This window comes from Ricinus communis, chromosome 2 (assembly GCF_019578655.1).
Source record: "Ricinus communis isolate WT05 ecotype wild-type chromosome 2, ASM1957865v1, whole genome shotgun sequence".
In the NCBI taxonomy this organism is placed as follows: domain Eukaryota; kingdom Viridiplantae; phylum Streptophyta; class Magnoliopsida; order Malpighiales; family Euphorbiaceae; genus Ricinus; species Ricinus communis.
This window is the reverse complement of record NC_063257.1, coordinates 12,657,681-12,675,435: the sequence shown is the minus strand read 5'-3', so window position 1 is coordinate 12,675,435 and position 17,755 is coordinate 12,657,681. Positions and strand designations below refer to the sequence as shown.

At 34.6% G+C, this 17,755-nt stretch overlaps 1 protein-coding gene across 1 annotated transcript; it reads left to right on the top strand.

The window, feature by feature from the left end:
* Positions 1-1,781: 1,781 nt before the first annotated feature.
* Positions 1,782-5,300, top strand: LOC125369261. The gene is made up of 6 exons (XM_048371271.1): positions 1,782-1,990; positions 2,460-2,524; positions 3,381-3,660; positions 3,767-3,959; positions 4,019-4,234; positions 4,527-5,300. The coding sequence occupies exons 1-6, from the start codon at positions 1,782-1,784 to the stop codon at positions 5,298-5,300; spliced, it is 1,737 nt and encodes a 578-aa protein (XP_048227228.1).
* Positions 5,301-17,755: the final 12,455 nt, after the last annotated feature.

Genomic DNA, 17,755 nt, shown 5'->3' with positions numbered 1-17,755 from the left:
TTAAAAACTTATTTTCAACAAGTTGAAATTTTTTATTTTCTTTTTATTTTTCAGACCTTTAAATCAGATTCTACAAGTTTTAATCATTTTATTTTCAAAACATTATAACAGAAAAATAATATATTTATTATATAGAATATTGAGGTTCATTATATATGAATTACATATTCATTATGTTGTTCATAATTTTAAAAATAAATTTATTTTTAAAATGGTTGTGTATTATGTATCGGTGTCTAAAATACAATCGTTTCATTTAAATGAGGGAGTTAAATTTTAAAACACACGTGTAAGATATTTCAAATATAACATCTACCTATTATTGCCGATTTAAAATAAAATCACAAATCTTTTTTTAATAGTTTGGTTTGATTTTGTCTTCTCCATCATTTAAAGCTTCAAATTAGATTTTATAAGCTGTAGTTTTTTATTTTTTTCTTTTTTTATTCTCATACATAGATTATGTATATTTGTAGGATTTAAAAACTTATTTTCAACAAGCTGAAATTCTTCATTTTCTTTCTATTTTTCAGACCTTCAAATCAGATTCTACAAGCTTTAATCATTCTGTTCAAAATATGATAACGATTTCATTGCTGAAAAATAATATATTTATTATATAGAATATTGAGATTCATTATATATGAACTCCAAATTTATTATATATGAATTATAGATTTATTATGTTGTTCATAATTTTAAAAATAAATTTATTTTTGAAATGGAACAGGTTTATTTTGTAATACATGATCTTATATTACTAATAAATGAATATAAAAGTTTTACGTGATGAACATGTCATATGTGCATAAAAATAAATCAGTATTCATGAGTTATAATGAACGGATTCATTATTTAGAAATAGCAGGTTCATTAAAGTATTAATTGAGGTTCATTATATATGAACTACAGGTTTATTATGTTATTCATAATCTTGAAAAAAAAATATTTTTGAAATGAAATAGGTTCATTTTGTAATGCAATGAACCTTATATCAATAATAGATGAATACACAAGTTTTATACTATGAACATGCTATATGTGCAAATAAATCAGTGTTCATGAGTTATAATGGACGGGTTCATTATCTACAAACAACAGGTTCATTAAAGTATTACTTGAGGTTCATTATATATGAACTACAGGTTTATCATGTTGTTTATAATTTAAAAAAAAATATTTTTTAAATAGAATAGATTCATTTTGTAGTACAATGAATATTATATTATTAACAGATGAATATAAAATTTTTACATACATAAATCAGTATTTATAAGTTATTATGAATGAATTCATTATCTACAAACAACAGGTTTATCAAAGTATTACTTGAAGATTATTATATATGAACTACAAATTCATCATGTTATTCATAATTTTAAAAATAAATTTATTTTTGAAATAGAATAGGTTTATTTTGTAGTATAATGAACTTTATATCACTAATAGATGAATATAAAAGTTTTACTTAATGAACATATCATATATGCATAAAAATAAATCAGCATTCATGAGTTATATTGAATGAGTTTATTATCTACAAACAACAGATTCATTAAAGTATCACTACAAGTTCATTTTATATGAACTACAAGTTCATTATGTTTGATAACACAATAATATATGCATTTTATATGCTCTATATATACGTTGTTCTTCATGTTATCTTCGCATTTTTAATATTTTAGAGCTCTTATTCGTTATTTTCGATATTTTTCTCATCGGGTTCATTTTGTTTTATTTTTGTAGGAATTGGCTCGAGTTGCTAGGCGTTGGCGAGAATGTTTGTAGAGTCGTTCATAGTCCAGCACGATGTCAAAGAGATACTCATGCCTAGGAGGATCTTATATCGCGAAACGAGCAAGGGAAGCTATCCCGCAGCACTCCACGACTTGGCTTTCAAGGCCAATGATAAAGCAAAGAAACAGTTCACTCTGCCCGCTGCTCGCGGCCTACAATGCCACGATGTGGCCCGCCCATGGCTGGATCTGTAAAACTGCATTTTGGACACCTGTCTAGTCGAATTTTTAGGGTGAAAACCTAGTCAAACTCCTCGATATCCTATGATATAAATAGATGGTGAAAAGAACCTGAAAGAGGAGCCCCCTTCCTTCTTTTCTCCTTAGTTTGTTTTCTTTCTCTATTATGTTATTTTTCTTTATGCTTTAAGATTTATCAAAGACCTCATCATTCATTTATCAATCCAAGTATTTTTTATTTCCTTTTTAAGCTGTTATTAATTATGTTTTCTTTTATAATCTATTTTGTTTATTTAACTATCATGAGTAAGTAGTTTTCTAATCTAGGGTTAAGTGAACCCTAGCCATGATTGATGTATGATTTGTTCCTTTAATTCCCCAAATTAATTATTTAATTGCTCTTGCTTAATTGATTGTGCATATTCCAATACTAGATTAGGGATAATTAGTATTGTTATGATTCCATTGTCTTTATCACAGTGAGAGTTGGGTTTTGACGGATTTGAATATTTCAATTAAGGACATGAAATTCTGCACAGGAGTAGGTAGAATGAGTTGTTAGAAAGTCAAGGTATTAAGTTTAATGTCTTTAATTTGCATAATTCCACGGGAGTAGGTTTTGATTGCATATTAGGGAAGCCATTTATACTCGGGAGAGATTTATAGTATTTTATAGGGTTTACCTTTCCTTATGAACATTTATTTAATTAATTTGGAGTAGGAACTTATCTTTGCGTTAATTGTGCTAGTGGGGATACTTAACTCTAGGTGCTTTTTATCCTTCAATTTATTCTCATTATTATTATTTGCATTATAGATTAATTCATCCTCAATCGTTGATTTGGTTACTTACTTAGCATTAATTAAAGTCAAGATTAGCTAGTTTTTACTACTTCAGTCTCTAAGGATTCGACCCTTGCTTGCCCGACTATATAGTTAGGAGGTCTAGTTAGGTTATTTTTGATAGGCAAGCGACAGCCTTGTCAAATTTTGGCGCTGTTGCCGGGGACTGGCGGTATTAAAGTAGTTAATTTTGATTTATTTTTGCTAAGCTTTGGGTTTAGTAGTGCTTCGACTATTATTCCTTGTGCTCTTGATCTTTTGTTTCTAGTTTTCTTTCTTATTGCATGCAAACTCGATGAACAGGTTCAAGAGATTTAATCCCTATTGATCTTAAAATCGAGGCTACTGTACGTAAGCAAGGAAGTAAAAGAAGAAAGAATAAAAACAAGCAACAGGAAACAATGGCTGAACCACCGGCTGCTAAACCTCTTTGAGAGTATGGTGTATCGGATGCAACTACCGGTGCGATATCCATCATTCTTAAACCTGCAGTTACTGCAACACACTTCAAACTGAAACCTCAGTTTATTCAGTTCATCTCCAATGATTCCTTTTCAGGGGGAGTCAATGATTGTCCTGTTAATCATATTGATAACTTTTTTGAGAACTGTGACACTTTTAAGATTAATAATGTCAGTGATGATGCAATTAGACTTCGCCTTTTTCCTTTTTCTCTGAGGGATAAGGCAAAGGAGTGGTTAAAAGATGAAGGCATTAGTACTTTTGATTCATGGGATAAGCTAGTAAAGGCCTTTTTGGCCAAGTTCTTGGGTCAAGAGAAAACTGCAAGGCTAAGGACCGAGTTAAGCACTCTTTGTCAACTAGATGATGAGTCATTGTATGAGTATTGGAGAAGCTTCAAGCGTCTGCAGAGAAAGTGCCCTCATTATAGAATTCAAGAGCGGCTATTGATTCAGACCTTCTACAATGGGTTGATGCAACAGGATTTACATTGACACTGCGTCGGGTGGTAATTTTGTTGAAAAGGTCCCTACTGAGGCTAAGGCATTACTTGAGAAGATGGCTGCTAATGATAAGTTTCACTCAAGTGGGAGAAACAGTGCAAAGAAAGGGGGTAAACATGACGTTGATGCAATGACTCTCTTGACTAGTACTGTGCAGGCTTTGTCACTTAAGGTTGATCAACTTCGAGCGGGCCATTTGTGATAGCATCTTGTGGGACATGTGGAGTACAGGGACATACTGCAAGTGAGTGTCAATATGTTAAGATGTTAATGGAGCAAGCTAACGCTCTCTATAACAACAACCAGCAAAGGAGACCCTATTATCCCTACTCCAACACTTACAATGAAGGTTGGAAACAAAACCCAACATTCTCTTACAAGAACACTCAAAATCAGTTGAACCCACCTTACCACCACCACCTCGCAACAACTTCAATCATCCTCCAGGTTTTCAAAATAAACCACCCTTCAATCATCAAAACTACAACCAACAACCTCCTCACCACAACCCAAGTCCAATCTAGAAGCTTTGGTTGAAACTTTTGCAGCCTCACAGGCTAAGCAAGACAAGTATTGGGAAGAGCAGTTAAAACATAATAGTCTTCCTACTGCTACAGTTCAACAGATTCAAGCTCAAACCAAGCTCATGGATTATCAGATAAGCTAACTTGCTCAACAAGTGGATCAATCTTTAAAGGTTCCGGGTCACTTTCCTGGTAACACCGAGTAACCACCTAAGGGTCAAGTTAATGTTGTAACTTTGAGGAATAGTAGAGAGCTAGAAGACCTTCCACCGAAGGTAGTTCAAAAGAAAGCAGTTGCAGTAGAGAAAGAGATGGTTGAAGCTGAGAAGATGATAAAAAAAGAGAAAATTGAAGAGAAGAAAGAGCCTATTGTCATTAAACCTTACAAGCCACATTTACCTTTCCCACAACGATTGGCACAGGCAAAGCTAGAAAAGAAGTATGGAAAATTTCTAGACATCCTAAAGAAGTTGCAAATCAACATCCTATTCTTGGACGCAATCTCAAAGATGCCCTCCGATGCTAAATTCCTAAAGGACATGCTCTCTAACAAGAGGAAAATCGAAGAGAATGCAACGGTCTCACTGGCAGCTGAATGCAGTGCTATATTGCAAAACAAGCTTCTAAAGAAGCTAGGAGATCTAGGGAGCTATTCCATTCCAGTCAAGCTAGGTGACATCGAAATAAAGAAGGCTTTATGTGATCTAGGGGCAAGTGTCAGTCTTATGCCCCTATCAATTTGCAAGAAACTTCAGATGGGTGAATTAAAACCCACGCGCATCTCCCTACAGTTGGCAGACATATCGGTGAAATTTCCTTTGGGTATTCTTGAGGATGTGCCATTTAGAGTTAGAAAATTCTTCATCCCTTGTGATTTTGTGGTTATGGAGATGGAAGAAGATGCGCAAGTCCCTATCATTCTAGGGAGACCCTTCTTGGCCATTGCTGAGGCCATCATTGACATGAAGAATGGGAAAAATCACCTTTGAAGTGAGTGATGAGAAGGTGGAGTATTCACTCACAAGTTCTATGGGTTCTCCTTCTAAGGAGGAAACAATTTATAGCGTGGATGCTCTAGATGAAGTAGTGGAAGCTAAGGCCACGGATTTACAACTCGATGATTCATTGCTGACGATCTTAATAGGGAGTGCAGATAAAGAGGATTGGGGAACAAGGGAGTACAAGAGGCTCTTGAAGGAGACACAAGCGCTAGCAGCTGATGAGCCTATTAAGGAAGTGGTCAAACCAAAGGAGTCTAAGGAGAGCACTACGCCTCCTGAGGTAGAATTAACACCCCTTCCCTCTAACTTGAAATATGTGTTTATGGGTCCTAATAAGACATACCCTATTATTGTTAATGCTAAACTTAATGACATACAAATTGAGCAATTGCTTGTGATTTTGAGGAAATATAGGAATGTCATTGGGTACACTATTGATGATATTAAGGGTATTAACCCATCTTTCTGCATGCATAAGATCAATCTTGAGGACGACCATACCTCTTCTATAGAATCTCAAAGAAGGCTTAATCCAAATATGATGGAAGTAGTCAAAAAGGAAGTTCTTAAATTGCTTGATGCAGGGATAATCTATCCTATCTCGGATAGTAAGTGGATTAGTCCTGTACAAGTGGTTCCAAAGAAAGGAGGTATGACTGTTGTCAAGAATGACAAGGGTGCACAAAGACCACTTTCCTCTCCCGTTTATTGATCAAATGTTAGAAAGATTGGCAAAGCATTCCTTTTTCTGTTGGCTAGATGGATACTCAGGGTTTTGCCAAATTCTTATTCATCCTGACGATCAGTAAAAAACTACTTTTACCTGCCCTTATGGCACCTTCACTTATCAAAGAATGCCATTTGGATTATGTAATGCTCCTGCTACTTTTCAACGATGCATGATGGCAATTTTCTCAAGTCTTATTGAGAATTCTATGGAAGTTTTTATGGATGACTTCTCAGTCTATGGAACATCTTTTGATGTTTGCCTTAATAATTTGGAAGGGGTGCTCCATAGATGTAAAGAAGTCAACCTAATTCTCAATTGGGAAAAATGCCATTTCATGGTACAACAGGGTGTCGTTTTGGGTCATGTTGTTTCTCATAGGGGCATCGAAGTTGACAGGGCTAAGATAGAAGTCACTAAGTGTTTACCACCGCCTAATTTTGTAAAAGGAGTAAGGAGTTTCCTTGGTCATGTGGGGTTTTATCGCCGTTTTATCAAGGACTTTTCAAAAATTGCTCGACCTCTAACTAAGCTCTTAGGCAAGGATGTTCCCTTTGTTTTTACTGATGTTTGTATTGAGGCTTTTGACAGGTTAAAGCAAGCTCTTATATCTGCCCTAGTCATGTAATCGCCGGACTGGAATCTTCCATTTGAAATCATGTGCAATGCCAGTGACTATGCAGTTGGGGGAGTGTTGGGCCAGAGGAAAGATGGCAGGCTCCACGCCATCCACTACACAAGCAAAACTCTTGATTCAGCCCAAATGAACTATGCCACAACCGAGAAGGAATTGTTGGCAGTGGTGTATGCAATGGAGAAGTTTCGGTCCTATCTGGTTGGATCGAAGGTGATAGTTCACACAGATCACGCAGCATTGGGGTATTTGATGAGTAAGAAAGATGCTAAACCTCGCTTGATTCGGTGGATTTTGTTGTTACAAGAACTTGACTTGAAAATTAAGGATAAGAAAGGAGACGAAAATGTTGTTGCTGATCATCTCTCCCAACTTGTCATTAATGGTGAAGGTGATGAGGATTCCCCCATCGATGATTCATTTCTTGATGAGCAACTTCTAGCTCTAGCTATTAAGGAGATCCTATGGTATGCTGATATAGAAAACTACTTGGCCAGTGGTACTATTCCTCACGGCTATTCATCACAACAAAAGAAGAAATTCTTTAAAGAGGTGAGGAGACATTTTTGGGACGATCCTTTTCTTTACAAATCTTGTGCTGATGGGATGATTAGAAGGTGTATTCCAGAAAGTGAGGTGCCATTCATTATTTTATATTGTCACGATTTGCCATATGGAGGACATGCTGGCACTCGTAAGACTGCAGCAAAGATTCTTCAGTGTGGTTTTTATTGGCCAAGTCTTTTCAAGGATGTTCATCAACATGTTAAGTCTTGTGATCGATGTCAACGAACTGTTAACATCTCTAAGAGGAATGAAATGCCTCTTAATAACATCCTCGAGGTGGAATCATTCGATGTGTGGGGAATAAATTTCATGGGATCGTTCCCTTCTTTTTGTGAGAATAGGTATATCTTAGTCGCTGTGAATTATGTCTTAAAGTGGGTTGAAGCTATAATTACTCTAACCAATGATGCTCGCGTGGTAAGCAAGTTCTTTAAAAAGAATATTTTTCCTCGAATTGGTGTACCACGAGCGTTGATTAGTGATGGAGGCAAGCATTTCTTAGAGAATCGATTTGAGGCGATGCTTAAAAAGTATGGAGTACATCATTAAGTGGGGCTTTCATATCACCCACAAAGTAGTGGTCAAGTAGAGATTTCTAACCGAAAGATCAGAACCATCTTGGAGAAGACGGTTGCGAATTCAAGGAAAGATTAGTCCGTGAAACTCAACAATGCACTATGGGCTTATAGGACAGCATTTAAGACCCTTATTGGCACTACTCCATATCGACTAGTTTATGGGAGAGCATGTCATCTTCCTGTTGAATTAGAGCATCATGCATTTTGGGCTATCAAGAGCCTAAATTTCGACTCTCAAATGGCGGGTGAGAAGAGACTCATGCAACTTAATAAGCTAGAAGAGATTCGACTTGATGCTTATAAAAGTTCAAGGTTGTACAAGGAGAAGACTAAAAGATGGCATGACAAAGGGATTTTGAGAAAAGAGTTTAAGGAAGGCGACTTAGTTCTCCTTTTTAACTTTAGATTGAAACTCTTTTCTGGAAAACTTCGCTCTCGATGGTCAGGACCATTCCGAATTAGTAAGGTTTTCCCTTATGGTTCAATAGAGCTTTAGAACAAACAAAATGGTACTTTCAAGGTGAATGGTCAAAGAGTGAAACATTACAGAGTCGGTGACCTCATTAACGAGAGTGTGGATATCACACTTTCCGACCCTTCATCAGAATGAATCGCAAAGGAGGTCGAGCTTATGACCTTATAAACAAGCGTTTTTGGGAGGCACCTCAAACTCATTCCTAATTTTTATTTTTATTTTTAATTTTCTTTTTACTCATACTTTACTTTATTTATTTACATTTTGCATTTATAAAATAATAATTAAAAAATTAAATTAGAAAAATAAAATCATAAAAATAATTTTTCATTTTATGCAAGCATTTTGGTACAAAATCAATTTTCTTAAGACTTAGAACTTTGACTTTTTGTCTTCTTTTATTTTGCTTTATTTTGTGTGTTGTGTTTTTATTTCTTTTACTTAATTTGTTTTAGCTTAAGCTTTATTCTTGTTTTATCTCTTTCATTTCATTTTTTTAATAGGTATTCATGCCCTCACCAAATTAGGCAAGAAAGAAAAAAGAGAAAAAAGGGAGAAACGAGAGAATGAAGGCAGTCTAGTCCACAACCACAAGTAACCCGCAGCTCTCAAAATAAAAGCACGAGGCGGTCGCTCCACGAAGGTCGCGACCGATATCTCGAGCCCTACCGTGACCTCGCGCGAAAGAAAGGAGACAACCAATCCACTCCACGGGATGGATGCGATGCACCCATAATCATCGTAGCCTGGTCGCGATCCGTCTCATTGCAATTAAAGGTGACAGCCCGAGCCCTATGTTCGGTGCCGCACTTTCTCCAGCCTCTTCATTAACCCACAGCTGCAAAATTTTTAGCTCAAATCTTCAGCATTTATTGAAATTGCACAATACCTTGATTGAATTTACTCTTCATTAGTCGGGGATTTTGTAACCAACAACGAAATGCCCTAATTAATTCGAAACCTAGGTTTTGAATTGCTTGATTTTTGGAGGAAAGTCGGGAACAATCTGCTGGATTTTTTTATGCCCGATTCAACCAGATGTCAACCAAACTCGCTTTGGAGAATCTAAATACTTGGATGCAGTCATAAGGGTTTTCGAGCCCTCCTCTTCTTTAGTGAGATTTTGTGAGTACCTCTCCCTTTTACTTATGTTTATATTTTGCTTTTGCACTATGGACACTGCAACATTTAAGTGTGTGAAGGGTATTAATGTATGTTTTAGTTTTTTCTTTGGTGTTGCTAAAAGAAAAAATTTAAAAAAAAAAAAGAGAGAAAAATTTTGAACATTGCAAGCCAATTTAAGAAGCAAGTAATTTCAAAAGAAAAAAATATTTTTTTATAGTTCTTATCATGAGTTGATTGACACTAGATTGAATAATTCGGTAATAATGTGTAAACCCTTTCTTGGCAATGGGTTGTGGCTAGAATTATCTTCCAGGCCCCGACTCGACTAATGCATGTATCTTGAGTAACTTGTGAGGAATTTGAGCCATATAGACTGACACATCTGAATCAGTCTTCATTTTTCATGTGTGATTAGATATTTTCCTCTTATGTAGTATGATTCTTGGACTTGCCTTGGTTCTATTCGAGACTTTGTGACATATATGTGGAGGGATGACTGAAGATTCCTTTAGATAGTTAGAGCCTCAAATTTTAGGATTAGGATTATTCGCTCATTTTTCTTTTTATTTTACATTCCCCTCTAGGTTGAACCATGTTGAGCTTCGATCCCATTTCTTGACGCCCTACATTACATGCCTTAGAGCCCTTTTGTAGGTTTTGTTTGGATTTTGTAGAGTATGCTACTACAATGTATGCTTTATATGTTAATATAGAGATTGTGATACGAAAGAAAAGTTGTAAAGTTTGTTACTCAAACAAAGTGTTAGTTTATTTTTTAAAAAAAAGTGAAAAGTTCGGGAAAGAAGCACATAATTTCCCGATAAAAAAAAAAGAGAAAAGAAGAAGTGAAAAAGTTCAGGAAAGAAGCACATAATTTCCCGATATACAAAAAAGAAGAAAAGGAGAATGAACCTTACATTTGGAAATAGTTGTGTTGGTCGGAGTAGATTTTATTTTCTTTTATTAGGATTTGAGCACCACATCCCCAAATAACGTTGTCTTACACTATTTTAACCAAGCCTACCCTATTACAAGGAACTCATGACCCCCGTGTTTGTGCCACCCCAAAATAAGTGGAGAAAGACGAGAGGCAAGTCTAAAGAGGAAGACTACAAAAGTGTCGACGTGAAATAGGTTGAGTGATGATGCTGCTACCTTTTTAAACACATGAGAGACTCAATTTGTTTTCTTTTACAGAACTAAAGTGAGAAGCTACATGCATATGACTGAGTTAAGGGAAGGAAGCCGTAAGATTAGTTGGCCATTGAAGGGTGTTATCGACTTACTGTTTCATTCCATGTTCATTGATTTGTGATATTAACACAGTTCCTAAAATGATTTTAAGTTTTCATAATTGTTACTTGATTGAATTTATTAGTTGGATGTTCATTATTCGACTTTGTAGGTATGCCATTCTGAAAACATTCACGAAACCTTACTCGTCCGCTAGGGTAACCTAGGGGTTTAAAGGGCTTGTTGCACATGCTAAGTGGAACCGTGATTCCTACAACAGTGAGTTAGGATTTTATTACTTTATTAGTATAGTTTTTCTTATTTTTGCTTTATTTCCTCGAGGACGAGTAAAGGATAAGTGTAGGGAAATTTGATAGCGCAATAATATATGCATTTTATATGCTATATATATATATATATATGTATATATATATATATATATACGTTGTTCTTCATGTTATCTTAGCATTTTTAATATTTTAGAGCTATTATTCGTTATTTTTGATATTTCTCTCATCAGGTTCGTTTTGTTTTGTTTTTGTAGGAATTGGCTTGAGTTGCTAAGCATTGGCGAGGATGTTTATAGAGTCGTTCATGGTCAAGCATGAAATCAAAGAGATACTCATGCCTAGGAGGATCTGATATCGTGAAATGAGCATGGGAAGCTATCCCATGGCCACTCCACGACTTGGCTTTCAAGGCCAATAATAAAGCAAAGAAACAGTCCACTTCGCCCACTGTTCGCGGCCTACAATGCCACGCCGCGGCCTGCCCGTGGCTGGATCTGCAAAACTGCATTTTGGACACCTGTCTAGTCAAATTTTAGGGTGAAAACCTAGCCAAACTCCTGGATATCCTATGATATAAATAGATAGTGAAAAGAACCTGAAAGAGGAGCTCCCTTCCTTCTTTTCTCCTTAGTTTGTTTTCTTTCTCTATTATGTTACTTTTCTTTATGCTTTGAAGATTTATCAAAGACCTCATCATTTATTTATCAATCCAAGTATTTTCTTTTCCCTTTTTAAGCTATTATTAATTATGTTTTCTTTTATAATCTATTTTATTTATTTAACTATCATGAGTGACTAGTTTTCTAATCTAGGGTTAAGTGAACCCTAGCCATGATTGATGTATGATTTGTTCCTTTAATTCTCCAAATTAATTATTTAATTGCTCTTACTTAATTGATTGTGCATATTTCAATACTAGATTAGGGATAATTAGTATTGTTATGATTCCATTGTCTTTATTACAACGAGAGTTGGGTTTTGACGGATTTGAATATTTCAATTAAGGACATGAAATTCTACATGGGAGTAGGTAGAATGGATTGTTAGGAAGTCAGGGTATTGAGTTTAATGTCTTTAATTTGCATAATTCCACGGGAGTAGGTCTTGATTGCATATTAGGGAAGCCATTTATACTCGGGAGAGATCTATGGTATTTTATAGGGCTTATCTTTCCTTATGAACATTTATTTAATTAGTTTAGGGTAGGAACTTATCTTTGCGTTAATTGTGCTAGTGGGGATGCTTAACTCTAGGTGCTTTTTATCTTTGAATTTATTCTCATTATTATTATTTATATTATAGATTAATTCATCCTTAATCGTTGAGTTGGTTACCTACTTAGCATTAATTAAAGTCAAGATTAGCTAGTTTTTACTACTTCAGTCTCTAGGGATTCGACCCTTGCTTGCCCGACTACATAGTTAGGAGGTCTAGTTAGGTTATTTTTTATAGGCACACGATAGCTTTGTCAATGTTGTTCATAATTTTTAAAACAAATTTATTTTTGAAATGGAATAGGTTCATTTTGTAGTACAATAAACCTTATATCATTAATAAAGGAATATAAAAATTCTATGTAATGAACATTACAATATGTGCATACAAATAAATCAATATTTATGGGTTAATAATGAACTGATCCATTATCTACAAACAACAGGTTCATTAAAATATCACATGAAATTCATTAAATTGATAACATATAGACTTATTATTTGTAAATATATTTCTAATTAAACACCAATTCTAATCTTAAAAAATAGCATATTAATTATATTCTAATATTATACTTACTAATAAATTAGTTGTCTAATTAGATAATGATTCTAATTCTAGTATATTAATTATATTTTAATATTATATTAATTAATAAAATAGTTTTCTAATTATATAATGATTAGTTGTTTTATAATTTTTATACGATCGAGTTTTCTTTTTCCTTCATTTTCTGGCTCAATTCCTAAATAAAAAAGGTATAAAATAAAATAAAGATACTTTTTTTGGTTTGCTTAATTTTTTATTGAAAGTATATAATTTTTTTGCTTAATTGCTATTAGGAAAATGCAGTATATTAATATAACAACATTATAATAAACCGCGCATATTAATTTGTCAAGAAAATATTCAGTACTTACAAGTTGAAAACAATTAAACCATGAGCTTGCTGTCACGACTCCATCTGTGGGTCCGTGACCGGCACTAGGGAATGGGTAGGCGGAAGGCCACCGAATCTCGTAGTAAGCCTGACACTCACTGATTTAAATAAATCTTATCTCATTTAGTACTATTAATTCTACAATTTTGTAACCATTAAATTTACAATTAATTCGGTTTGCTAGAAGAATTAGGCTAGACCCGAAACTACAAAGCATTACAACTGATATATCTACTATTTCTACTGCGGAGAATCTAAGATTTTACAAATTAACATACCAAATCAAATACACTACCCGATGATGAAGGAGTCGGGTTAGTAGATAAGGGTCGCGGGAAGACTAACAGTCAGGGATCTGAAAAACAGTAAAATTAAGACTGTTAGTCTCGAGAGTGAGTAAAAATCATATATCTAAAAATATTTACATATACTTCAATTATACATTTATTTAATTTAAAATTAGCATTAAGTCATGTAAAAAAAAGCATTAAGTCATGTAAAAACATATGTGTCATGCCATGCTTAAATTAAATAAAATAATTTTCACATGCTATGGGACGGAGTACTCTAGTAGAACCCTAATCCCAACACAACATCTCGACCAATCTCCATACTGACATCTCGACTAATTTCAACTCTAACATCTTGACTAATATCATTCCAATAGGACCGGCGCCTAGAGAGTAAAGCTCGACCAGGGTCCTTAACTCCAGTCCGGTCACTTGTTCACAATCAGCCTTAGCCTTTCGGCTCTCTTCTTCCAATAAGACTGGCGCCCAGAGAGCAATGCTCGACCAAGGACCTTACCTCCAGTCTGGTCACTTAGGTATCCAAATAAGTTGACGCCCAGAGAGCAATGCTCGACCAGGGACCTTTACTCCGGCAACCACACTCTACTAAGCCCAGAGAGCGATGCTCGACCAGGGCAAATCCTAAATCTTCCTTCTTATTTATCATTTTCCATCACTCTCGGATTTATACCGGGACACTCATTAAACTCTTATATTCTATTGTCGTCCCATCCCGAGTCATTACAAAATCAATAAAAAATCGCAATGCGGAAAATGAAATATGTATAAACAGTACATAACAGATTAGTCAAATATTAATCATTAAATTAGAGATATCATATAAAATATTAGCATGACACACGTAAGCAGATATATGATTTTAACTTACAGCTTTCGCGACCTCCTAGCTCTGCTCTGGTGTCTCGGTTGGAGCAAGCCAAACAGACGGATTATCTAGTCACGGAAAACAATTCATCAAAACGCTGAAACAATTGGCCATTAATCCTAGGTCTAGATTCCTAGGACTGCCTGTCTAAGAATCATGACTCGAGTAAATTGTACCGAAAATTCGGTAGAACCTCCCCTTAAACACGGACATTTACCCCCCAGGACCTGCCAGAAAAACACTTCAAATAGTCAACAATTTAACACAACGGGAGTCGGATTTCCAAGATTTTACTAATTTCCCGACTCTGCCACACAGCACAAAAATCACGACTACGGCAGGCAGTCCGACAAACTATTATTTTTGACTCACAAATATCATCTAATACTCAACATAAATCAATAAGCATAAATTAAATCAAAGAATTCTTAAATCAACGGCCAGAGAAAATTATCGAGACGTTTGATCGCTCGGTCGACTTCCCATCGGACTCGAAACGACGCGCTGATGACGATCCCCACTTCCGATTTTTCGATTCGACCCTCGATCATCCGAAGCGATTTGCGGACGATCTCGCGATTTATAGTGATCCGGCCGTGACATTGTGAAGCTTGAGCTGAGGAGAGTCTGGATACGCCCTCCGATCGTCCATAGCTCGTCGAAGCTCGTCGAAAACATCCAAAATCGCCGGCTGCCCCTATATTCTCTCTCCATCGCGAACTTCCATTTTCGGCCACCACAGTCGACACCGTCGCCGCCAAAACAAAGCCAAGACCGAGGGGAGTTGATCGCCACCAAGATTAGCGAACCGAAAGCGCGGAAGCTTCGATTGCCTTCCTCGCCGCCGCCCTTGCCGACGCATACCGTCGACGCTTGCCTTCCTCCTTCTTCTTCTTCGGCCATTTCCTTCTCTCTCTCTCTCCCTGATCTTCTTCTCTTTTCTTTCTTTCAATATTGACATTTAGCCCCTGAAGTTTTCTTTTTTACCTTTTGGTCCCTCAACTTGTTTAATTACTGCAATCTCGCCCTGTAAAAATTCTAATTAACCCCTAAATTTTTTTTAGCTTTTCAATTAAGCTCCTGACTTATTAATTTAGGCCAAATTAGAATTATTAAAAATATATAATTACATATATACCCCTGGCCGACATATTTATTTACAACAATACCAAACATACAAATTTTCATTAAAATCCCATAATAATAAAATTATACTTTTAATCCTCATCCCAAAATAAATTTCTAATTTAGTCCTTACACACAATTAATTTAAATAATCAATTTGCTAAATATTTTCCAACTTAAAATTTAATACTATTAGCTAATTAAAATACCAATTTTCCCAAGAAATTTCTTTTATAAAAACATCCTTTATAAATTCTTCCAATATATAATTTTATTTATATTTATATATACATTTGGGGAGAATTTGGAATGACCAAAAATATAATTTATTTCTTAAGTAATTTACTTAATTAACTCCTTAAAAATCAAACTAATTGGGTATAGAAATAACTCCTTTATTTGTCAAATATTAAAATTCAAAATTGCATTTAAATCATTCAAATTAAACCGAATAAAAATATAAAGCTAAAATTAATTTAAATAAAAATTAATTTATTAATTATTATTAATATTACTATTATTAAATGAAAATTTCAGATATTACACTTGCCTTTCTTTTTTTTTTGATAATTCCTAATGTTTTATATTTTTAATTAAATTTGTGGCGAGTAAAGTCAACTAATGATTAGGAGGCAAGCTGATAAGGGATAATAATATAAACAGCCACTAAATTTTATATTTTTAATTTTATTTTAGTCACAAAATTTTAATTTATTTCATTTCAATTATTCAATTTTAGTTTTGATTGCAATTTAGTCGCCTTGCCAATAAAAAATTGACATATCACCTTTTTTTTACTTAATTATAGTTTTTTTTATTGGTTGTTTTTGCCACGTGTTAATTTTTTATTTGCGAAGTGACTAAATTGAAACAAAATTGAAGTTAGATATCTAAAATAAAATAAATTATTTTATGACTAAAATGAAACTAAACACAAAATTCAGTGACCATTTATATTATTCTCATGAAATTCCCTCATTATTATATAGTGTGACAGCTTTCAAAAGTCGACTAAAATCGGAATCCAAAAATACCAGTAAAAAAATGGCAGGAGAATACCTCGAACTGGCTTGCACAGATGAAGGACGAAATTGTAAAAGCAGAAGCTGAAGCTGAAATTGAAGTTATTCCCCCAAAAAATTGTAGCAGCGGGGGAATATAGATATATGTTGTTACTCTAATTTATATAGATTTAGTTAGTGTCCATGGTTACTGTTTGTGAGCTTTCTGAAAGCTGAGGTAGGCAATTACATAAGCAGGTTGCTTTGTTATCTTTGGTCTCTTTCAGGTTACAATAATCATTGGTCATACAAATTTTTGACTGCCAATTAACTTGCTCATTCCCATATGTATGTAGCTTTATCGATTAGTGTTGCAGGTGTATTTGGTTAAGTTTAAACCGGTTCGGGGGCTCTCTTTCGTTATGCCTGATTTTGTTGCATTTTTCTTTTCTTCAATCAATGTTTATGAAAGTTTAAAAGAAGAAAGCTTTGGACGATCCTATTGTTTGCTATTACCTGGACCTTATGGGCTAATATGGCTGCACTAGAATGACATTACTTTTAATGGTGCTTCTCTGTCTGCTGCCCGTTATAATAAACTGATATTCTTGAGGTTTTCATGTTGGTTAAAAGCAGCATTTCCTTTCTTTTCTTATGATGTTGCTTCATTGTTGCTCAGCCCCCTTGGTATATCAAATTGTAGTTTTTGCTCCTAGTCCCTTTTCTTCTCTGTGGTGTCTGTTTTTCTGCTGTCTACTTATGCTTGCTGTCGAATAATTCATCTGCTTCTTCTTCTGTTTACTGCTGCTATGCTTGCATAATTTCTGCTAGCTCATGCTGGTTCTTTAGTTCTTTTTTTTTTTTGCTCTATATTTTGCAGGGCTGCTGTTTTGCTTTTTGCAGTTTGTGGTTTTTTTTTTCCTTTCTCTATGTTTAGTTTTGCACTTTCAATTTTGTTCTTCTCATTCTTGTTCTTGTAATTATTTTGATTTCTTGAGGCTAGAGTTGTGTTAGCTCTTTCTTGTCTTGCTTAGAATAAGGAGGAGTTTTCTTCAACTTGTTTCCATTGAACAATTCAGTTATCCAGAAAAACAAGAACAACAAAAAACATGTACATAATTGATCTGTTGCTAAATAATTGATATATCATTCTATGATGGTCTTATCTATACATATAATGGATGATTCAAGTATTTGATCTCTCTTTTGTTTTCCTTGTAATTTGATAACTTGCATTGGTTGATTATATGCTAAATCTTAGAGGTCAGGAACTTTTCCTCAAATCTGATATGGAAAGCAAGCATAAGGATTGTCCAACACTGGCTTGGAAACTGATTTGAAATCGATCTCTATGACT